Raw genomic sequence first — 25,602 nt, 5'->3', positions numbered from 1 at the left:
CTTTGTCATTGTCTTCATGTTCTCATTTATGTTTGGTTTTGTCTGCCCTCCTTCAAACTAAATTTCTAGCTCCACCCTTGATCAAAATGTTATAGTTGTAACTAAGTATTATCATATTTTATATTACATCACCTTAGTGCACTGATACCATCAAGGGTACTGTAAGTTATCCCAGAGAACACAAAAGATAGATTTAACCATTCAATGCAACATAAACTTTGCCGTTAGCTCTGCTGTTATTGGTTTTACCTTTTACTTGCAAAGTATTAATGGAATCATGCAGTTATTTGCTTCCACACATGATTTTTATGAGTAGTCAATCCAATAAGTTAATTTCTAAACTAATATGTAATATCAATATGGCTGAAAGAAGAAGCATAATGTTTGATACTGCTATATCCTTGATAACATCTCATACCTTAAAATAAACATACTTCATGCGTTCGAGAAACATCCTTATCTTAAAATGACTAGCATGCTTAAAATTCATGTAGGTTTTTCATTACCGATTCTATATATATATATATATATATATATATATATATAGGAAAATTCTAATGTCAAATGAGATCACCACTTATATATACAAGAAAAAATATATATATATATATATATATATATTATAGTTAGATATGTGTGTGTATATGACCAAATGAGTTGGAGTTCCCTGCACTGTAAATGGTCTGGTTTATGTGATGAGCCACACAGCTTATATATAGATTGCAAGTTAGAGTATTGGGTATGGCCTTGGTTCAAGGTTCATAGAAAAGACATTTTGGATGGCCAGCTCAATATGATGGTACAGCAGATCCTTAGGATTATCTAAATTCCTTTGAGGCATCAATGTTGTTCCATGGAGCTTCCGACCCCAGTATGTGCAGAGCCTTCCCCTTGACACTAAAGGGTATCGCCCTCCAATGCGTCAGACATCTATAGACAAATTCTATCATCAGGTTCACGTTCACGGCCAGTAAGGAACAACTCTGCTCCTACACTTTGTCCATGATAGAACACTAGAGCAACAAATCCGTCAGAGACTACCTGGACCGTTTCAACGAAACTGGGATGCAGGTAAGGGGAGAAACCACAAAAAGGCCCCTCCTACAGATTCTTTGTGTTTTTATCTTCTCTTTATTCTCTGTCATTTATTTGATTGTTTATTGCTAATATTGGACGGATGTCAAGATGGGGATCCTGACAGAGTGCAAAATGCGCCAACACAACTGACTGAGGCCTCTAGCCGAGGCAATGTTGTGCCAAGTACGAGCATCGACCGAGACTCACATGAAGCAACTGATACGCCAATCCAAGATTCTAGCCGTGTCACAGATTCGCCAAGGTTGGCACATGACCGAGGCGCATATATGCCAAGACAAGGCACTAAACATTAGTCAGACACCTGCCAAACTCCACATGGCACAAGACATGGTGCGAGCCAAGGAAGTTAGGTCACTGGACAAAGCACGGGCCAGACATAAACGTGCAAGTCAAAACTTGGCACAATCACTTGAAGGCTTGGCACACTCAGTCCGAGGTGCATATCAGCATTCAATGCCCAACCAAGACCAGCTGCAAGATATAGTCAGATTGCTTATGATGCAAACAACCTTTATAATTAAATATTAATCATTAATTACTTGAATAACCATTGGATTAGAAGGTAGTTAGTTGGAGATTTGTATAAAAGGAGTTAGTTGATTATTTTGTATTCATTGATTCATATTCATCAATAAAAGTTTCCCTTGAGGTTTTATTCACAATCTTTTTCTTTCATTCTAAATCTCTTAAGAGCTTGTTCAACTCCTTCTTGATCATTGATCAGGCATTTTCTCATAGCCAACGATGCACAACAATTGCTTCCATTGCACTAACAATACAAAATATCACCTCTAGTTAATTCCATTGAATAATCTGTGTTTCTTAGTTTGAATTTATAGCAAACTTCCTAATTGCAAATACAGGAAAGGTTTGAAGAATACAGGGAAATCAAAATATGGCACGCCACCATTTATTATTTCTTACAAATTCTTGTTTTTTATACAGGTTTACAATCTGAACTTGAAAAGGAAATCCCATTCTTTTCAAGATCATACCCAACCAAGAGATTCCTCATTTGAATGTTGCCAATCATTGACCGTAAATTAGAAGAACGAAGAATCGCAAGGCACCAGATCCCTTGTGAATATTCCTGAAAAACGACATCGCTGGAAAAATAAACAGTGGAATTAGAGAAATACAAAGCTACCTCTGGTGTGTTGCTGATTTCCTCTTCAGTTGCCTGATAGCACAACTCCAACTCATCTGATGGACCGTGCACTACAGGTAAGTTAATATTTTTACGCAACTCAGACACAAATGGGTCATAGGCCGCAGTCGTTAGCATTGAGTTGCTAATGCCAGTGTCAACGACAACTCCTCCATCGAAAGCATATGATGGATATTCAATTTCTGTCACCCCTACGCGAATTCCGTCAATTATGACAAAATATAATGGATCATTTGGAACTTGCACTAATGGTACTAGGAAACCATACAGTACCTTAGCATTTGATCCAAAATACATTCTACTCCTAGACCCTTCAATAGTATCTGGTGGAACAAAACAATGAGAAAATCTTGTGATACCCAATTGGCCTAATAAAGAATATCTTCCACGGTCTAATGCCAAAGCACCATGTTGGTTCCCTTTGAAATTCGGCGAGCTTTCGTTATTGACACCAAAATATAAGTAACCAACATCAACAGTTTTGCTAGGATCATTAGAATCGTCGAACATGAATTTGTCATGTCCGAAAACTCCATATGATCTTGCACTATCATCATATGTCATATCATAGATACAAGGTTCTGATTCAAAGGATGCACAGGTTCTTAGGTCACCTAAATCCAAACAATATTTAGAAAGACAAGAAAGATTTGTGTAAGTTGATGATGTTGATGGATCGAATGTTGGTTGGTTCAATGTCCAAATTATGTCAAATCCGGTGTCAATGAAAGCATTGACTTTGGTTGGTGGGGTGCCAATAGAATAAGAAGCTATATATTCTAAACTATCAATGACAGCTTCTGATGAAATATCTGGAACATTTAAGGTTTTAAATTTTGATCTTGCTTTAGCACGCATGGAGTGTTGCTGCATGCGTGCGATAGAGCGTCGTGTTGATGCTACACGACGCTCGTACGGAGTCATAGAGTGGTTGTAGAAGGGTGATTCCGGTGAGTCTCTATGGATAAGAGAAAGTGTAAAGCCATGGTTATTGTTGGAATGGATAGGACGTGATTTTGATGGAATGAAAGTTGAGCATGCAAAGAAGAGAATGGCAAAGAAAAAAATGGTTGAAGCCATAAGGTTTTGCCTTTGTAACTAAAAGTTGCACAAAGGTGCCACACATATATAGGGAAAATAAATATAAAGGTTTGTCAAAAGAATAAATACAAGTCATATAATCATACATCAAACTGAATAATATATACATTATATGACTTTTATATATTGTTATTATATTATCTACCATCCATGTTTAATATAGATAAATGATGAATAATATACTGACTGTATATAAATTAGTGTATAGATATTACGCTCATAAAATTAAAATTATATGTTCCATATTAGTCACTCTGCTCATATAATATAGTTATCATTTCAATTACTTCTATTATATATTTCTGTTATTTTTTTCTTTATTGGGAAAGAAATCATATGCACGTGGTATATGTTAGTCAGTGTTATTTAATGTCAATAAAGCATTAGGATAGAATATCACAAAAAAAATAAGAAACGTAAAGATGGAATGATTCTACTTCTTTTTAATTTATTCTCTTGTTAGTTTTTAATTGTACTTTTTTGTGGGTACAGAGTTTTTAATTTACTGAATCCATTATTGTTTTAATTGATTCTTTGGAAAAAATTGGTTTTTAATGCATATATTTGTTTCTATTTAATTTTCTTAATAATTGATTCTCTCCATAAGTATTACTCAAAAATCAAATATATTATCTTTTGGTTTTCTTAAGATTTAAAAAAACTTTATATTACTATATTAATGTCTTCTTGGTATACTTGCTTTTTCATTTCAAAACATTTAAACTGTTATTTATTTCTAAATGTCATTAAAATTTATAGATGTCATATTAAACAAATATGATTATATTACATTTTTAATTTGTTAATATTTGCCAATATCATTTTTTCAAAATTATAAGCAAATCACAAATACATGCTTGAAATAGTAAAACTGGAAACTGCTTCAATAAATTGTTGATCTATCATAGTAAAATCAGGAAATGTTTTGACAAATCTCTGATCTACCACAACAAAATTGATCAAGAACTATTTCAAGAAATCCCTATTCCACCACAGCAAAATCAGGTACTACTTCAACAAATCTTTGGTCCATCATAACACATCACGAATAAAGCACAGAAAAAATATAATTACTGGAAATTCTGCTATACGCCTTAATGTGCTAGCATCGGATGTAATTTAACATGAATTATAGTTAAATAGTTACATAATAATCATGGTTACATAATAGTTACACTAATGATCACTATTCTAGACGATTTGACCGATTAGAACCCATATGAGATCTTTTCCAGTTTGATGTTTGACTCGAGTAATATAACGTTGGCTTGGATGATCCATCCATCTTTGTCATTGTCTTCATGTTCAAACTCAATTTTTAGCTCCACCCTTCATCATAATGTTATAGTTGTAACTAAGTATTATCACATTTTATGTTACATCAACTCAGGGTACTGATAACATCAAGGGTACTACAATGTTTATCCTAGAGAACATAAAAGATAGATTTAACCATTAGATGCTCCACAAACTTTGCTGTAAGCAGATTTTATCTTATACTTGCAAAGCATTTAATTGAATCATGCAGTTATTTGCTTTCACACATGATTTTTATGAGTATTCAATCCAATAAGTTAATTTCTAAACTAATATCAATATGGCTGAAAGAATAAGCACAATGTTTGATACTGCTATATCCTTCATAACATTTCATACCTTAAACTAAACATACTTCATGCATTCAAGGAACATTCTTATCTTAAAATGGCTTGTATGCTTAAAATTCATGTAGGTTTTTCATTACTGATTCTCCTTCCTAACAAGATATTTGATATCATATTGCGAACAACCAAGTATAGGCAAGCATACTGCATTAGAATATATAGTTTTCAACTTACATAAAGGCAGGTGAGTATTTGAACTTGGCTGGCTGAAGCACAGGCTTACCTTGGAAAAGCACCAGCTCTGTTTGTTCACTAGAAGCAATCACTGCAATCACTACCACCTATGCCGAGAACAACAGAAATCTGAGGACAACATCGAATACAAAGCAATCCATGCCGGCCTTTGAAGTGCTTCGCAAGGTAGCTAGTTAACTTGGTTTGAAACACTGGGATTACTGGATTAGTAGTAGAGACTTATTGGGGCTAGCTTGCAATTAAGAGGTGCATGATATGGATAGTTTGGAGGGAAAAACTCTCTTTCTATATATGCAAATGATGAGTTGGAGTTCCCTGCATGGTAAGTTGGTTTTAACAGTTATGTCTATATGCAGAGACTTCCCCTTAACATTGAAGTGTACCGCCTCCGATGGAACACACATCTAGAGACAAACTCTATCACTTGGTGGAGAGAACTGGCGAACAAGTTCAACACCAGGTTCATAGCCAACAAGGCACAATCTCTCTCCACCTATACCATGTCTGCGATAGAACATTGGAGCAACAAATCCATCAGAGACTACTACCTCAATCGACTCAACGATGTTATGATGCGGCCAAGGGGAGAAACCACAAGAGGGGCCCATCTACAAATTGTTTGTATTTTCATCTCCTTTTTATGATAAGAAGGAGAGACAGACACACAAAGAGAAGAAACTAGCCAAGGTTTGTTTTTCTCCCTATTTACCCAAAACTACTTTTCAGTTCCTTCTACCACAGTAATATATGAATTGTACTTCTACCCAAGGTTGATAAAAACTTTCAGAACAATACCCCATCCAAGCATGCCTTAGTGAGACAAGCAGAGATTCCATCTTCAAAGAAGTGGAGGCAGTTAACTATTGATGATTATGCAATGATATCGATCCTTGTTATGTATTATATTCCTTACAATAGAAGCTGCTTGTGGCTTTTTTACTGAACCAGATCATGCTATTTTGACAGGGGAAGAAGAGAAAATAATTGGACATACTACCCGGTTTAGGGGTGTAAGACATGCACCACCTTTCTCCCCATATTAAAAATTTTTACTTTCACAAATGATGTCATGTGCCACTTGTATTGGCCAAGATTTCTGCATCTTATGCCATGAATTTTCTTACAGAATAAATTTATCACTGATCCATTGAAGAAAAGTTGGCAACCTTCTGCTGGGCTATTAGGACTCTATGAACTCAAACTGGTAATGAAGTTAGGATTCCGAATTGAGGCCGAAGAAGACAAGGGAGATAAGTGTGCTAGTCTAGTTATGTCATTCCAACATTAATGGAACTTGAAGATGTTCACTATTTTCAATTTCCATATAAACAATCTATTAAAACATCAGCATGTTAATTACTAACTACCATTCAATAAATTCAAGTTATGTCGGGTTATCAGCATACAATAACATATGCATTTGCTATTGCATGTACAAGAGATGGAATTGCAAGAAGAACATAATGATATCAACATTTTTTTTGTTATAAGCCGAAAACATGAACATACAATAGATACTGTACTGAGTATATAACATGTGACAGCAATGACACCACACCAATCTACTAAGCTCCCCCCATTGCACATGCAAATGTGAGGGTAAAAAAATTGGATGCCCTTGCTGCTCTATGCAACATGAACCTAGAAATCATTAGTACACATAACCATGTTGAACTCTCACATTCTGCAGCATCACTATTACACTTTAATACCCCAATCCACACTAATTTCCCTCCCAGGACCCCCAACCCATACTCTCTTTTTTTCATCTGTGTACTGTTGATGTGGGAGAACAGACAAAGTTGGATCCCAATCCAAGACACTTTTTTTATTCCATGGATAGACATGAAAACCAACACATTAAAGGACATGACCCCATTTGCTAAGTTTTCTAATGTGACTCAATACATCTCTTAGATATGAAAAGATTTGTTTCAGTGTTCTGGTGTCTGTTCACTAATTGGTAGCATCAAAGCTGCCCATGGCATTTGCTCTCTTCTTTTCTCTCCAATTTTCACCCCATACCCTTGCTTCTGCCACCGCGCGTTCTCTGTCCAGGTCACGGTTCCTTGGAGTCTCTCTAGCTCTTCCAGTATTTACAGGGCTATCTCTCTGAGACTCCTGCCTTTCTACATCGTCCAATCCCCATTTTCTCCCTGATCCACCATTAGAGACACTCCTGCCTAACTCTGTCCCAGAACTCGGATCCCTACCGTCTCTCTTCCTGTAATCAGGTGAGTTTCTGTGGGTGGAAGGCGAGCCAAGCCGTCCATGGTCTGGGCTATCCACACCGTCTCCCATGTTCCTTCTGTCATCCTTGCTCCTAGGGGTTGACGGACCACCAAGCCTATTAGACAGATTGGGTGCATTTGGATCATATGTCTGGGAGGCCAGATATGTGAGAGCAGTTACTACATCACCGATAAGAGGCCTTGTAGCAGCTTGCTCCTGCAAACACATTGCTGCAACTGCAAGTGCTTGGTACAGTCCTCGCATTGGATAATGGCCTTGAAGTAGAGGGTCAGCCATTTTGGGGAACTTCCTACGATCTTTAAAGAGAGGTCGTGCCTACAAAGTCACATGTCCCAAAAAGATATGAAGACAAATGGCACTAGATTATAAATAAACTTCATGTTAATTTAAAACCTGATAAAAACATTAACATACAAACCAATTTCCATGATGTAAATTTTTGAAGCTAACACAAGGGTGGCCAATTAAGGTACCTACCCATGCAACGAGATTATGTTCTCCATGTGAACGTGTATTATCAATAGCCTTGCGCCCTGTAATAAGTTCAAGGAAGACAACTCCAAAACTGTAGACATCAGACTTCAGAGTCAATTGACCAGTCATAGCATACTCGGGAGCACAATAACCATATGTTCCCATTACTCGTGTGGATACATGAGTCTTGTCACCAACTGGACCAAGCTTTGCCAGCCCAAAATCTGATAACTTAGGATGATAACCCTCATCCAGGAGGATGTTGGATGATTTTAAGTCTCTATATATCACAGGGGGGTTTGCCTTGTCGTGCAAATATTCCAATCCCTTTGCTGCACCGGCCGCTATTTTCATCCTAGTGTTCCAGTCCAGGGGCTCCTTGTCAGGTGGAAGATCTGGAAAGAGACTCAAGAGTGAGAAATTTCTCCAGTATATAGGTAAAACCTTATGTAGGTCAATGTCTAATAATAACTTACAACAGCAAAGCAGTGTCATACTGGTGATGTGAAACAACTTCATAGTGGACTTTCAAAGAACTTATTAGAAGGGTCCATTAATCATGGACAATACACATTCTAAAAGATTTGCAGATTTATGATGTAACCCATCATATTTGCATGGCAACAAGAAAAGTTACTAAAATGAAAGAGTTTAAAAGGTTTCCCCTTTCCAATAACCATCTGTATTAGTAGTTTTTAATGATTAGAAACAAATCATTAAAAAGGATGTGAGGACTCCTCATGGTCTTACCCATAAAAACACTGAAACCATGCTAAAAATCAAGTTTTGCTAACCTGCTAATCTCATGAAGGTATAAATCTAGATGAAAATGAAAGCCAGCACAGAATTTTCAGAAACATTAAAGAATGCCGTGACACCATATAGGTTAACGAAATCCCAGAACCATAACTAGCTAGAATTCAACAGTCTATAACTAGCTAGAATTCTTATTGTCGTAGTCTCATAGTAAAAAAGCAAATATGTCCTACTTCTGAATCTGGTGCATAAAAAAGATATAGGCAAATCATGCACACTTAATCATGCATGAAAAAAATCATGATCAAGTACCAGCATGCATTCTGGAAATATCCTCCTCCCTCCTTTTCACAATAAATTACATCAGCAAACAGGTAAGATCATTATTTTCCAAAAACAACAAACAGCACTTCAATATATCTAGCAGCTGGGCATGCACAAGAACATCGCAGGTTTTGAAACCATTGCCACACGGTTTTGGAAAATAACGAACATCAGTCATTCTCTGTTAATTGCTTTTGTATCTCACACCTAAAGCCTGTGATGGTTACTCAGATTATATGGTCTCCTAGAACACACACAACACACTTTGACTAGCTGAGGAGAAGAACTAACATGAAATCCAATACTTTTTCGTTTTATAATATGAAAGCACAACAATGCAGGAAATAAAGGTTTCAGTTAAAGAGGAATGCAATCTGACCATGTAAATGATCCTCCAAAGACCCCAATGGCATAAATTCATAAACAAGAAGCCGCTGGTCACCATCAGCACAATAACCAATTAAATTCACAAGATTTGGGTGATGTAAGAGGCTGAGCATGAGAACCTCCACCAAAAATTCTCGATTTCCTTGAAGGCCATTTCGGTCAAGCTGTTTTACAGCAACTACCTGCAAAGATATTAGGAAACAGTAATTAGTTTAGCTGGTTTCCTTATTGTCTGTTTTAATTTACAGCACTTGCTTACAACTTTAGATTGCAATTCATTAGTCAAGCTCACTTTAGTTAGCTTGCTAACGATGTTCCCTTTCTATATAAATAGAGCACTGGCTCACAACTTGTATTCTGAGTTTTCAGTTTAATAAAATTCAGTTACAACAGTATCAGTTTTCTCTCCTTCTTCCCTCCCTCTCTCTCTCTCTCTCTTGGCAGTTACTTTTACAAAAGATAATGGTTTCGTCCACAAATATAAGAGGTGTTGGCAGAGTTGCAGTGGTAGAACAATAAAAAGGGTGGACCATCGCACAAGGCTCCTACCTAGTGGGGTCTAGGGAGGGTGAACCTTACCCTCACAAGCGAATAGGCTATTTCAAATGAAAATCGATAACAATTTTCCAAACCCAAAACTTAAAGTGAAAAGTACTGAATCCTTTTTATATGAAAGGCATCAGGCTGAGCATATATGGTAAATCCTAAAAACATTGTCGCAATAACTAGTAGAATTTAGGAGCAGGCCTGTCCTAGTCTTCAAATGGGAGAGTTGATGAACTTATATTATTGGGCTTTCACATGAAGTAAGAGGCATAAGGCAAGCTTCAGTATATGGTAAATCCAAAATCATTGTAACAACAGCTATTAGAATTTGGGAGCGGGCCCGTCACGGTCTTAAGATGAGTTAGTGAATTTATATTTTGAGGTTTCACTTGAAGTGCTTGTTTGTCGAAGCTACCATGGCGGTTTTAAACTCAGAACTCAAGGTTCTATAAACAAGATTACCCATGACCCACAAATGTGGGACTTGTTAATTTCCAACAATAACCACAACTTACTTGTCCTGTGCTCTCAAGGCGGCCTTTGTAAACACGTCCAAAACCTCCTTCACCTAATAAACACTCTGGCCTAAAATTCTTGGTAGCAACTGCAAGCTCACGGAATGTAAATGTTTGTGCAGCAATATGGGCTGTTGGTCCATCCTTTACAACTGGTATTTCCTTCTTAGGATCTGAGCCACTTCGTGATTTCGATTTATCTACACGAATAACGAAAGATAAGTATGAGTGAAAGCAAAAGAAAACATATTGGAAAAAGTAGAGGATATATGTATAGACAGTGATGCCATGATGTTGATGCTGCAAAACATTAAGCAGTCGTGAAAGGAGTAAGGAAACATAATACTTCAAAACAAAGTGAGGACCATATGTTGGTTAAGTGTAAAGTACACCAACACCTATATTTGAATTAAACCACTCACTGAGAAGGTTTTCACTGTAAAATCATATATCACATCCCATTATCAGTTAGAATGTTATCCAAGTAGTTTATAATTCAACATTGTGTAGCACAAATACCAGGCATGGATTGTAAAGCACACGGTATCAATCAAAACAAACATGTCGACATTCTACTTTTCTTGTATGGAGGTATAGATTATCTAGGTTAAAATTGTTCGAATAATTGGGCCGAACTTTGATTCTTAACAAAAATTAAACAAATATCTACAATATCCATAAGTTCACTAAAAATGCAGCTTTCGAAACCTGCACAATCTGCCTTGCACCCTATCCTGAGCCAAGGGCAGATCTCCAATAATATTCCTAAAACTTCTTAATAGCAATTCAATAAACTTGAATCAAATTGTACCCATCAAAATTACTACACTAGCTGTGGCAGTAGAAGCACAACCTCATATGAACCAGATCAAATAAAACAACAACTTGAGATGAAAAAACATGGTCAAAAAACAAACTAGCAGAAGAAGCAAAGTTCAACACAATTGAAGGGTGCCAAGGTAGTAATCAAATATGACATAAGCAAATTATGCAAGAAAAGTTTGGAACTTTAGTATCCCACCTGAGCTAACCCTAGTGGGGTATTGAGATTGAGGAATTGAAGCATCTTTGAAAGATTCCTTTTTGGCAACTACTTCTTTCACCCCATTATTGTTATCCTCATTCTTGGATGATCCAAAACAAGGAAAACAACCACCCATTTCAGAAATTCCAAATCAAATCAATGAAAACTTTTCATAACATAACAAAACCCCTCAAAAGTTCACAACTTCAATTCAAAAGCACAATTTTGCATATAAATCATACACCAAGGTTAGTCCCTTTTGTTTCTCTCACTAAGACTCAGCTTTTCTTTCTCTCTCTAGAGTTGAGTGTGAATAGGTTCTTTCTTCATCAGACATTAAATGGAAAGATCGAGTCCAACATGCTGGAGAAAGAAGCAGATCAACGAATCGAAGAAACTGATATGGTGAACCAAACACACACAAGGTAAAGCAACAAAATTTAATAATAAAATACTACAGGAAAATATGGGTAATATAATAATATAATTTTTTGAATAAATAAAATCCACATTTTTCAATAAATATAATTTTTTGAATAAATAAAACCCACAAATCAGTTTTTGGTAAGAAATCTCAACCCCATTCATTGGTTGGGTCAATATTCTCTACCACAATTGGAAAATTTAATCGAAGTGATTAAATATTTAATTTTTATATATTTTATTTTGTATAATTATAATGTTTTTTGTATTTGGTATATTTTATATCATAATTTTTTATTGAATTTAAATCATATTTTTTATTAGAATATCCAATGTAAGATGAGAGATGAAATCTTAACTTGTAATTAATTTTAAAGTTGATACATTTTTGTAAGAATTTAATATGTATACACTAGTGTAACTATTTTTATACCATCAATAAATCTTTTACAATTGATTTATTAACCAATATTGATTCTCAAATAAAATAATACAAATCAATGATGAGTGATGTGTTAAAAGTGTAAAAATCTTTACAATGATTTTAAACTTTTTTTGTAAAGGTTAAAATCAAGAATTTAATATGAATCATTACATTAGGCTATTTATGTGAATGTTTTGAAACTCGAGTTGGACGTCAAATCTGAAGAGTCTCGTATAAGATTTAACCGGTTTAAACGGTTAAACCGTCTAATTGGACCGGATGATTTCATATATAATTAATAATTTTTATCAATAAATATATAATTATATATAAATGTAAAATTTTATATAATTAATCATTATGTATAATTATATTGAAATAACATCTCTCGATATTTTTATCGACCAGAGTAAAACAAAAAGATTAGAGTAATGTTCTATTTTTCTTAATTTTAAGTAAACCGTCCGATTTACTTCCTGAGTTATTCTGATTTAACTGGGTTTAACACGGTCGGACCAGAATTTTTCCGATTCAAAGCAGTCTAACTCTCATTCGATTAAGACAGTAAATCAGAGCCGTTTTTTAGTCCAGACAATAGTCAAACCGATCGAACCGCCTAGTACAATCCAATTCTCGCAACAATGGTAATTAGGAGCTAATTAGGAGCAATTTCATTGTGGTACACAAACCCGTTTTTATCTTGGTATTGGAGCATTCTATCTCTAACATTCATTAGAGTTAAGACTATGTAACATCAACATTTCTCTCATTATTACAGCTCATGCTACAAAATTTGAACTTCATACCACTTTGCTAAAATCAATCTATTGTTTTATTCATTTAATTTAAATACCCTACTATTTGTAATTAAATCTGACTGCCATTTTTTATAATTCATCAATATTTATAAGTTGAATTTTTATTTCTAAATATTATTTAGTTTTGATTTCTACTTTTATTTCCCTTATAAATATATGCCCCTGATTTTTAATAAAAAATTTATTACCTTGATTTTTCATGACTTGAGATTTTCCAAAAAAAAATAATTATTTTTTAAATTTCATATTCATTAATTATTATTTCAACTGGATATACATAATTGATTAATTTCTATATAAAATAGAGTAATCATCTTATATTATATTTTTAGGAGAAAGTGCATAAAACATCTAAACTTTATCTTTTTTTGCAAATAGTTAATATGAACAATTTTTCATCTTAATTATCCTTTAAACTTTATTGGTTTATGAAATTGGCATATATAGTTAAATTACCAATAAGCTAACGTAATAATCAAAATTAGACTCATAACAATAACAGTACAACAATATAGGTTAGCAAATGTTAATATTCAGAGGAAACTATCATCAAAATACAAAATTGATTGAGGAGAAAATAATTAAATTTTGGAAATAAAAGTGGTTAATAATAAAATTTGTATATATAAAACAAAATTAAATAACTATGATGTAATAGTTGAGATTTGAAATGCATTGGTTAGAACTTTTCATTACTATTAATTTGATGTTATCGGTGTGTAAGCATCAATTTCATCAAGAATTTGAGTTCAAAGAATAATTACTAAAAAGAATACCTTACATTGTCTAATTACAAAATAGATAAAATATATGATGTTTTTATACACTTTTCCTTATTTTTTTTATTTAAAGGAACCAACAATATTCTTGATTTCATTTATACAAAAGTTATAAAATAGAATTAAAAAATTAAAAGGAGTGGAGGAGTACAAATAGAGTTTTATTAATCATCATGAAGGTTGGGAAATGGATCCCTCCCAGTAGCTAGGACTTGTGAGGGATATTCTCTTCTGTTCCTTTAAAAAAAGAAGAAAAAAACATGTTTAAATTTTGTATAAAACTCCTATGTTCCGAGTCAAATACTAAAAGGAAATATGTTACCCTCATAAAAAAACAAATTGAATATGGGTCAAATGGGAGTGTTTGATCCAAGCCACTCGAGCAAATTGTTATTGTATTATTTATCATTTATATTTTATTATTACTGATTTATCAAAAAAATAATATAAATGAATAATATATAATATAGTGATTATGTATAAATATTTATACTGACATCGGATAAATATTATATAATTTATGCATATCTGTTAAGTTGCATTATCTTATTCAAAAGTGTTTGGATAAATTAATATGATATACTATTTTTGAAATCTATAGATATGGAATTTTAATTATTAATAATGATATATATGTAATGATATTTTTTATATATTAATAATTTGTTATAATTTGCATGACCAAAAAATTCGTACCATTTCTATTAGAGTAAGCTATCTGAACACTATTATTTTAACTCTATTATGGCTAGATAAAAAAAATTCTTATTTAATATTAGATCGCATATGTTAAGTTAAGTATATAAAAAATATAGTATATTAATCCTCGTTGACATCAAGATATACTCCATGCCTTTTTAATTTATGAACATGCCTATTTCGCATGTAATAATAATTTTGATTCACTAAAATGAATCTTTTTTGGATGAGGCACTAAAATGAATTTAAATCTTGGAGAAAAGGTTTAATTTTATATGCAATTCAAATAAGCGAACTCTATAAATGTACCTCATTTTAAATGCAAATTTAATTTCATGGAGATGAATTTGCCATTCAGTTTTCTGTTCACCATCTCTCTATCCTTTTGGTACACAAGATGCTTAACCCTAGTACTAACTTATGTTAAAACCATAGATACTAAAGTCAACTCGGATTATTCGGTTGGACTGACATTACTTAGAATCAGATATTTGACCAGTTGGAACTGCTTTTCTAACTAATTACACCACAAAATTGGATAAATTGTTTTGATGTATCACTTAGCTTTGAGTATAAAATCGACGACTTGACCAATTTGACTCTATCGGTTCAATTAATTTTAAAAAATATCAAAACAATGAAACATTTTAGTTATTTCAATTCATGTAATTAATTATACCCATTAATTTTGTAATTACACTTTGTTAACATGTCTGATCGGTGATCTATTGACTCAGTACCTCAATCGAGTCAACAAGCAGTTCAAATTTAATAATATTTGTTCATTCTAATATTAAGGAATAATGATTTTTTTAATGGAAATGCCTTTTAATTCACCTTTTCCTTACTATTACCGAACTCCAATATTAACTTATTTTTAATTTTTTGTTGCGACTAATACAAGTCTCTTCTTTCCTATTGGCTCCCTTGATTTTTTTATAAATTTTTAACCTATTATAATTTTTTTGGTTGTATCAACAATTTGCCATATAATTTATAATGAGTTTAAAATCTATGCACTGACAGTGTAAAATCACCCACCATTGATTAATTTATACACTGACATTGTAAATGATTTGTTGATAGTGTAAAAGACTCTTACATTGTCAGTCTATACATATTAAATCTATTTATAATTTAGTTTACCCTTATTGCATTTTTTTCATTTTGCATATGAATTCACACCGAGTGTTAATTACTAAACATAGCAGTGATTTTCACAAAGAGAACTCCACCCTTTTTCTCCTCTTTTTTGCAAAAAAGTATTTATCGTTTATAATAAGGCATCTTATATATAAAAATATTGATGTTGATTCAGAATGTAAGAGAACTTGTTGATATTTTACTTTCCATGGAAAATTACATTACATTAAGTTTAAAAACTTGTAATAATTGTGTTTACATATAGCATATTTCTATCTCAAGCATATTATCACAAAGTAATAGTTGATTTTATAGTATACAAAGTTACGAATTTAAGATTCTTACCAATTTTTAAAAGATGGACAATAGATTTTAAATTATAGATGGATGTTGATATCGTTAGGTTAATGTTTTAAGCCATGCGGTTACTTCTATAAACATAGCTTAAAATTAACCATTGAGTCATGTGTGATAGTTAGGTAAAACTTCGAAATTATGATTTAAAGATTCGAAATTATGTGTCATCTTGTCTTACTTTTTTTCTTTCAAAGATTTGTACAAAAAGATTGAAAATAATATGTTCTTTATTATTTTCCCATACAAATATTTTTTTAAAGTGAACAAGATGAAAACAAATGACATACTTGTAATAATCAATAAAAATTAAACAAACCCTTTTCACTTACTATATAGACAATGTCTTCATAAGAAATATGATAACAATATAATAAACAGTAACTGGTAAAATAAACTTAAGAAGAGTTCAACATTAAATTGAGATAAAATGTCAAATTAAGATAAAATGATGCTCTATAATATTTATCACCCATGGAGTGTAATAAATTTTTAGAAGTATCAAAATTGAGGATAAAAATCATCTATTCCAAAAAGAACATGTATTCATATCTCTAACCAATAACATTTCTTAAGATAATGTAAAATATTAATATATGTTTTTTATAAAAAAATTCCAATTAAGTAACACATTTTGATTGGCTTAGTACATTGTTAGAGACACCAATAGATACAAGATATCTCATCCCAAAATTCCCATGTAGTAGCTGTTTATGATGGCAAAATTCTTTTTATATTTGGAGGAATATCAAAATCCAAGACTTTAAATGATGATTTTAAAATTTATGCACATTAGTGTAAAGTTTTTTTACAGTGTTAGTTTATCGTATTTATATCAATTTTATTTGAGAATTGATGATAATTAACATATAAATACTAAATAATTTGATGACAGTGTAAAAAATTCTCACAACTAATATGATTTATATTCTCTCTACTTGGAAACGGTGCGTGAGCTCTCTAAATAACAATACCATGCAGTAAAAGATGTCGAATGTAATTAAGTCACCTTTGAACTTTGTTAGTGCCACATGATTCTTCAAATCTTTTGATGCTATAATGTTTAACGTTTTCATTTTACTTCATTGAATTTCCTAAACACATCTTCACTTTTTTGTTTGCAAGGTTGAAGTTTTTCATCTCAAACAGACTGCAATCAACGGAAAATAGAGCACCTACTCCTACAAAACCTTTTCATGTGTAGTTAAGTATTCTTTTTTTTTGTTTCCCATATATATATACTTGCACCGCAAGCAATCCTGTCCGCATCAGGAACATCGACAGATATGTGGGGCTAACTCTCTCAGCGAGTATTTTTTCATCTACAAGACTCGAACCCGAAACCTTACTTAAGGGAAATCAAACATATACCGCTTGAACCAACACTCCATTAATAATTAAGTGTTCAATGGTTCCAATGAATTTCAGCAAAAATGATGATGAGATAAAGACAATGATCCTATTATGAACATGAGAACAGTCTACAAGGGAAGCGCATTTTGAGGATACTGTTAAAGACTGCCAAAGATGCAGCTACTCTATTTGGCCTTCAAAGCAGATACAATAAAATTGTTGGTTTTGTATTTTGTACATATGATTTTTTAATCAGTGAACTTACATATGATTTTGATTTACTACTCTTTTCCTATTGGGTCATATCAAGTACCATTTGCATGTACCAAGTTACCAATGGGGAACAAGATCACATGTTCAAAATTTTTTTGTATCTATATCCTAAACTAATAATGTTACAACAAGTAATTAAAAAAAAGTAAATTACACTGACACCCCCTGAGTTTGAATAAAATTACACAAACCATCCCTCACTTTTCTACACCTACACAAACCTCCCATAGTTTTTATACCTTCATTACACTAACTACCTCTGCATAAGAAATAACTGTAATCTTTTAAACAAAAAACGTGATAAATGCAATTAAGTTAAACAAAACATGATATATTGTATAGACAAGTCTAAATAATATACAAATCAATGTATCTTTATTATTTTTGGTTACAAAATGCATTAACAATTCTAAAGAAATATTGTTTAAATTTGTGCAAGCAAAAACTATGGAGACAATTTGTTAGTGTCCGGTTTCTGGTAGGAGTTCGTACATTTTCTGTGGATTGTAATGCCCACTAACGTCTGCTTTAAAAGTTGAGAATTTAAATGTTTTACTTTAACAAGTGAGTTTTAGGCTATAGCTGTATTGGTCATGATATCTGTATCTTTATGCAATGAGGCATCGATTACTGGGATATGATGGCTGGGGAGGTTACCCGAAGTTGCATTGGGGGATGAATTTTGCACACTCCAAATTCAATGAAATATACCTCATTTTTGTTTTTAAATTCCAAAATACCCATTTCTTCATATTAAGGTTGAACAGTTCAGTCAATGATCGAATGACTGAATTGTATTTTTTTATAAACTTTTGCAGGTGAATCAATAAGGTGTAAATTTAAATTTTCACGACTTAAGATAGAAGTGGTAAATTATTTAACTTTTAAGTTACAACTTATGCAATCGGCTCACCAAGGTGTAATTTTACACTTTCATGGCCCAATTCCAGTTGGGTACAGAAGTTTATAAGCTAATTACACCTTCCAAACAGGACTAGTTGCAGAAGTTTTTAAGTTCACACGAAATGTTGTCTAGTGATAGGTTGTTTCAGTCGTGCAATGCATCTGTTTGAGCCAATAACAGCCACTTCCAATGGTCCCACTCTTCACTTCCTACTTTGCTTCTATTCATTCACCCGCTTGATATTTCATCTAAAGGCCATAGAAATATTTTTTAAACACTCAAAATTGATGGTCCAACATTACTTTCCTAAGTATATATCGGCGGAGTTAAGTAAATTCCATTTTGATGCTGAACGAATTTGGTCTTGATTGGGTTGGTTTAGGTAATTCTTACTCATGTAAGAGATTTTAAATTAAGTTTATTATAACCGTTTTAAATTGTTAAATATTGGAATCCGAACATGTTAAATATTGGAACTCGAACATATAAACAATCTAGTAAGAAAACGACATGTTAATGACTAACTACCACTCAATGAATTCGACTTATGTCAGACTTGCATACATAACATATCCAATTGCTATTGCATGTGCAAGAGATAGAGTTGCAACAGGATAACAATGATATTCTCAACTTTTTTTTGTATAAGCCGAAAACATAACTCAGACATACAATAGATAGATACCTTGGGAATATATATAAAATGTGACAGCAATGACATGCACACTAATTCTACTAAGCTCCCCCTCCCCCTCCCCCAATTGTACATGCAAATATGAGGGGTCAAAAATTAGACACCCTTGCTACTCTATGCAACATGAACCTAGAAATCATTAGTACATAAACAACCATGTTGAATTCACATTCTGCAGCATGATTACACTTAAATACCCCAACCGACAATAACTTCCTTCCCAGGACCCCAACCCCTACTCTCTTTTTATCAACTGTGTACTGTTTCCTTCATATGATGACCAAGTACTAGATTGATGTGGGAGATCAGACATAGTTGGACTCAATCCAACACTATTTTATTCCCTGGATAGACATGAAAACCAACACATATAAAGGAAATGACCCCTTCTGCTAACTTCTCTCATGTGACTCAATACATATCTCTTTGATATGAACAGAAAACTGATTCAGTGTTTTGGTGTCTGTTCACTCATTTGTTGCATCAAAGCTGCCCATGGCATTTGCTCTCTTCTTTTCTCTCCAATTCTCACCCCATACTCTTGCTTCTGCCACCGCACGTTCTCTGTCCAGGTCACGGTTCCTTGGCGTCTCTCTTGCTCTTCCAGTATTTACAGGGCTATCTCTATGAGACTCCTGCCTTTCTACATCATCCAATCCCCATTTTCTCCCTGATCCACCATTAGAGACACTCCTGCCTAACTCTGTCCCGGAACTCGGATCCCTACTGTGGCTCTTCCTGTAATCAGGTGAGTTTCTGTAGGAGGAAGGAGAGCCAAGCCGTCCACGGTCTGGGCTATCCACACTGTCTCCCATGTTTCTTCTGCCATCTCTGCTCCGAGGAGTTGATGAACTACCAAGCCTATTAGACAGATTGGATGCATTTGGATCATATGTCTGAGAGGCCAGATATGTGAGAGCAGTCACTACATCGCCGATAAGAGGCCTCGTAGCAGCTTGTTCCTGCAAACACATTGCTGCAACTGCAAGCGCTTGGTATAGTCCTCGAATTGGATAACGGCCTTGAAGTAGTGGGTCAGCCATTTTGGGGAACTTCCTACGATCTTTAAAGAGAGGTCGTGCCTACAAAGTCGCATGAAGATATGAAGACAAATGGTAGTAAATTATAAACATGTTTCATGTTTATTTATAAGCCAATCAAAATATTAACATACAAACCAATTTTCACGATGTAAGGTTTTGAAGCTAACACAAGGATGACCTGTTGACAGACTTACCCATGCAACAAGATTATGCTCTCCATGTGAACGTGTATTATCAATAGCCTTGCGCCCGGTAATAAGTTCAAGGAAGACAACTCCGAAACTGTAGACATCAGACTTCAGAGTTAATTGACCGGTCATAGCATACTCTGGGGCACAATAACCATATGTTCCCATTACTCGTGTGGATACATGAGTCTTGTCACCAACTGGACCAAGCTTTGCCAGCCCAAAATCAGATAACTTTGGATGATAACCCTCATCTAGGAGGATGTTCGATGATTTCAAGTCTCTATATATCACAGGGGGGTTTGCCTTGTCGTGCAAATATTCCAATCCCTTTGCTGCACCGGCCGCTATTTTCATCCTAGTGTTCCAGTCCAGGGGCTCCTTGTCAGGTGGAAGATCTGGAAAGAGACTCAAGAGTGAGAAATTTCTCCAGTATATAGGTAAAACCTTATGTAGGTCAATGTCTAATAATAACTTACAACAGCAAAGCAGTGTCATACTGGTGATGTGAAACAACTTCATAGTGGACTTTCAAAGAACTTATTAGAAGGGTCCATTAATCATGGACAATACACATTCTAAAAGATTTGCAGATTTATGATGTAACCCATCATATTTGCATGGCAACAAGAAAAGTTACTAAAATGAAAGAGTTTAAAAGGTTTCCCCTTTCCAATAACCATCTGTATTAGTAGTTTTTAATGATTAGAAACAAATCATTAAAAAGGATGTGAGGACTCCTCATGGTCTTACCCATAAAAACACTGAAACCATGCTAAAAATCAAGTTTTGCTAACCTGCTAATCTCATGAAGGTATAAATCTAGATGAAAATGAAAGCCAGCACAGAATTTTCAGAAACATTAAAGAATGCCGTGACACCATATAGGTTAACGAAATCCCAGAACCATAACTAGCTAGAATTCAACAGTCTATAACTAGCTAGAATTCTTATTGTCGTAGTCTCATAGTAAAAAAGCAAATATGTCCTACTTCTGAATCTGGTGCATAAAAAAGATATAGGCAAATCATGCACACTTAATCATGCATGAAAAAAATCATGATCAAGTACCAGCATGCATTCTGGAAATATCCTCCTCCCTCCTTTTCACAATAAATTACATCAGCAAACAGGTAAGATCATTATTTTCCAAAAACAACAAACAGCACTTCAATATATCTAGCAGCTGGGCATGCACAAGAACATCGCAGGTTTTGAAACCATTGCCACACGGTTTTGGAAAATAACGAACATCAGTCATTCTCTGTTAATTGCTTTTGTATCTCACACCTAAAGCCTGTGATGGTTACTCAGATTATATGGTCTCCTAGAACACACACAACACACTTTGACTAGCTGAGGAGAAGAACTAACATGAAATCCAATACTTTTTCGTTTTATAATATGAAAGCACAACAATGCAGGAAATAAAGGTTTCAGTTAAAGAGGAATGCAATCTGACCATGTAAATGATCCTCCAAAGACCCCAATGGCATAAATTCATAAACAAGAAGCCGCTGGTCACCATCAGCACAATAACCAATTAAATTCACAAGATTTGGGTGATGTAAGAGGCTGAGCATGAGAACCTCCACCAAAAATTCTCGATTTCCTTGAAGGCCATTTCGGTCAAGCTGTTTTACAGCAACTACCTGCAAAGATATTAGGAAACAGTAATTAGTTTAGCTGGTTTCCTTATTGTCTGTTTTAATTTACAGCACTTGCTTACAACTTTAGATTGCAATTCATTAGTCAAGCTCACTTTAGTTAGCTTGCTAACGATGTTCCCTTTCTATATAAATAGAGCACTGGCTCACAACTTGTATTCTGAGTTTTCAGTTTAATAAAATTCAGTTACAACAGTATCAGTTTTCTCTCCTTCTTCCCTCCCTCTCTCTCTCTCTCTCTTGGCAGTTACTTTTACAAAAGATAATGGTTTCGTCCACAAATATAAGAGGTGTTGGCAGAGTTGCAGTGGTAGAACAATAAAAAGGGTGGACCATCGCACAAGGCTCCTACCTAGTGGGGTCTAGGGAGGGTGAACCTTACCCTCACAAGCGAATAGGCTATTTCAAATGAAAATCGATAACAATTTTCCAAACCCAAAACTTAAAGTGAAAAGTACTGAATCCTTTTTATATGAAAGGCATCAGGCTGAGCATATATGGTAAATCCTAAAAACATTGTCGCAATAACTAGTAGAATTTAGGAGCAGGCCTGTCCTAGTCTTCAAATGGGAGAGTTGATGAACTTATATTATTGGGCTTTCACATGAAGTAAGAGGCATAAGGCAAGCTTCAGTATATGGTAAATCCAAAATCATTGTAACAACAGCTATTAGAATTTGGGAGCGGGCCCGTCACGGTCTTAAGATGAGTTAGTGAATTTATATTTTGAGGTTTCACTTGAAGTGCTTGTTTGTCGAAGCTACCATGGCGGTTTTAAACTCAGAACTCAAGGTTCTATAAACAAGATTACCCATGACCCACAAATGTGGGACTTGTTAATTTCCAACAATAACCACAACTTACTTGTCCTGTGCTCTCAAGGCGGCCTTTGTAAACACGTCCAAAACCTCCTTCACCTAATAAACACTCTGGCCTAAAATTCTTGGTAGCAACTGCAAGCTCACGGAATGTAAATGTTTGTGCAGCAATATGGGCTGTTGGTCCATCCTTTACAACTGGTATTTCCTTCTTAGGATCTGAGCCACTTCGTGATTTCGATTTATCTACACGAATAACGAAAGATAAGTATGAGTGAAAGCAAAAGAAAACATATTGGAAAAAGTAGAGGATATATGTATAGACAGTGATGCCATGATGTTGATGCTGCAAAACATTAAGCAGTCGTGAAAGGAGTAAGGAAACATAATACTTCAAAACAAAGTGAGGACCATATGTTGGTTAAGTGTAAAGTACACCAACACCTATATTTGAATTAAACCACTCACTGAGAAGGTTTTCACTGTAAAATCATATATCACATCCCATTATCAGTTAGAATGTTATCCAAGTAGTTTATAATTCAACATTGTGTAGCACAAATACCAGGCATGGATTGTAAAGCACACGGTATCAATCAAAACAAACATGTCGACATTCTACTTTTCTTGTATGGAGGTATAGATTATCTAGGTTAAAATTGTTCGAATAATTGGGCCGAACTTTGATTCTTAACAAAAATTAAACAAATATCTACAATATCCATAAGTTCACTAAAAATGCAGCTTTCGAAACCTGCACAATCTGCCTTGCACCCTATCCTGAGCCAAGGGCAGATCTCCAATAATATTCCTAAAACTTCTTAATAGCAATTCAATAAACTTGAATCAAATTGTACCCATCAAAATTACTACACTAGCTGTGGCAGTAGAAGCACAACCTCATATGAACCAGATCAAATAAAACAACAACTTGAGATGAAAAAACATGGTCAAAAAACAAACTAGCAGAAGAAGCAAAGTTCAACACAATTGAAGGGTGCCAAGGTAGTAATCAAATATGACATAAGCAAATTATGCAAGAAAAGTTTGGAACTTTAGTATCCCACCTGAGCTAACCCTAGTGGGGTATTGAGATTGAGGAATTGAAGCATCTTTGAAAGATTCCTTTTTGGCAACTACTTCTTTCACCCCATTATTGTTATCCTCATTCTTGGATGATCCAAAACAAGGAAAACAACCACCCATTTCAGAAATTCCAAATCAAATCAATGAAAACTTTTCATAACATAACAAAACCCCTCAAAAGTTCACAACTTCAATTCAAAAGCACAATTTTGCATATAAATCATACACCAAGGTTAGTCCCTTTTGTTTCTCTCACTAAGACTCAGCTTTTCTTTCTCTCTCTAGAGTTGAGTGTGAATAGGTTCTTTCTTCATCAGACATTAAATGGAAAGATCGAGTCCAACATGCTGGAGAAAGAAGCAGATCAACGAATCGAAGAAACTGATATGGTGAACCAAACACACACAAGGTAAAGCAACAAAATTTAATAATAAAATACTACAGGAAAATATGGGTAATATAATAATATAATTTTTTGAATAAATAAAATCCACATTTTTCAATAAATATAATTTTTTGAATAAATAAAACCCACAAATCAGTTTTTGGTAAGAAATCTCAACCCCATTCATTGGTTGGGTCAATATTCTCTACCACAATTGGAAAATTTAATCGAAGTGATTAAATATTTAATTTTTATATATTTTATTTTGTATAATTATAATGTTTTTTGTATTTGGTATATTTTATATCATAATTTTTTATTGAATTTAAATCATATTTTTTATTAGAATATCCAATGTAAGATGAGAGATGAAATCTTAACTTGTAATTAATTTTAAAGTTGATACATTTTTGTAAGAATTTAATATGTATACACTAGTGTAACTATTTTTATACCATCAATAAATCTTTTACAATTGATTTATTAACCAATATTGATTCTCAAATAAAATAATACAAATCAATGATGAGTGATGTGTTAAAAGTGTAAAAATCTTTACAATGATTTTAAACTTTTTTTGTAAAGGTTAAAATCAAGAATTTAATATGAATCATTACATTAGGCTATTTATGTGAATGTTTTGAAACTCGAGTTGGACGTCAAATCTGAAGAGTCTCGTATAAGATTTAACCGGTTTAAACGGTTAAACCGTCTAATTGGACCGGATGATTTCATATATAATTAATAATTTTTATCAATAAATATATAATTATATATAAATGTAAAATTTTATATAATTAATCATTATGTATAATTATATTGAAATAACATCTCTCGATATTTTTATCGACCAGAGTAAAACAAAAAGATTAGAGTAATGTTCTATTTTTCTTAATTTTAAGTAAACCGTCCGATTTACTTCCTGAGTTATTCTGATTTAACTGGGTTTAACACGGTCGGACCAGAATTTTTCCGATTCAAAGCAGTCTAACTCTCATTCGATTAAGACAGTAAATCAGAGCCGTTTTTTAGTCCAGACAATAGTC

General features: G+C 33.7%; 2 protein-coding genes across 5 annotated transcripts; both read right to left on the bottom strand.

Annotated features, from left to right (window-relative positions):
- LOC109344579 (aspartic proteinase CDR1-like) lies at positions 1,445–3,346 on the bottom strand. Its single transcript, XM_019583344.1, has 2 exons — positions 2,050–3,346; positions 1,445–1,569 (listed from the first exon to the last, which is right to left on the bottom strand). Exons 1-2 carry the CDS (start codon positions 3,344–3,346, stop codon positions 1,445–1,447), a joined length of 1,422 nt encoding a protein of 473 aa, XP_019438889.1.
- LOC109345275 (probable serine/threonine-protein kinase PBL7) lies at positions 6,683–24,603 on the bottom strand. 4 transcript variants are annotated; one of them, XM_019584170.1, is made up of 7 exons: positions 24,153–24,603; positions 23,132–23,331; positions 22,063–22,252; positions 20,607–20,998; positions 20,097–20,451; positions 19,800–20,066; positions 6,683–7,147 (listed from the first exon to the last, which is right to left on the bottom strand). In XM_019584170.1, the coding sequence occupies exons 1-6, from the start codon at positions 24,289–24,291 to the stop codon at positions 19,837–19,839; spliced, it is 1,506 nt and encodes a 501-aa protein (XP_019439715.1). In that variant the 5' UTR covers positions 24,292–24,603; the 3' UTR covers positions 6,683–7,147; positions 19,800–19,836. The 4 variants fall into 4 exon arrangements, with proteins under 4 accessions (XP_019439715.1, XP_019439712.1, XP_019439714.1 ...); XM_019584167.1 differs by having other exon boundaries at positions 19,800–20,451; XM_019584169.1 differs by lacking the exons at positions 19,800–20,066; positions 20,097–20,451 and having other exon boundaries at positions 6,683–7,794.

Source organism: Lupinus angustifolius, chromosome LG04 (genome assembly GCF_001865875.1).
Source record: "Lupinus angustifolius cultivar Tanjil chromosome LG04, LupAngTanjil_v1.0, whole genome shotgun sequence".
Lineage (NCBI taxonomy): Eukaryota > Viridiplantae > Streptophyta > Magnoliopsida > Fabales > Fabaceae > Lupinus > Lupinus angustifolius.
The sequence above is the reverse complement of the archived record's forward strand: the minus strand, read 5'-3'. Positions and strand labels throughout refer to the sequence as shown.

What these genes read in the sequence shown, in the direction of transcription:
- LOC109344579 (XM_019583344.1), bottom strand. Translation starts at nt 3,346, where the DNA reads ATGGCTTCAACCATTTTTTTCTTTGCCATTCTCTTCTTTGCATGCTCA. An exon ending in TTCCTTTTCAAGTTCAGATT is followed by an intron (nt 1,570 to 2,049) that starts GTAAACCTGTAT and finishes TATATCTTGCAG; the next exon opens with CTGGTCTTGGTTGGGCATTG.
- LOC109345275 (XM_019584167.1), bottom strand. Translation starts at nt 24,291, where the DNA reads ATGGGTGGTTGTTTTCCTTGTTTTGGATCATCCAAGAATGAGGATAAC. An exon ending in TTTGGAGGATCATTTACATG is followed by an intron (nt 20,999 to 22,062) that starts GTCAGATTGCAT and finishes GTCTCTTTCCAG; the next exon opens with ATCTTCCACCTGACAAGGAG. An exon ending in AGCATAATCTTGTTGCATGG is followed by an intron (nt 20,452 to 20,606) that starts GTAAGTCTGTCA and finishes GCGACTTTGTAG; the next exon opens with GCACGACCTCTCTTTAAAGA.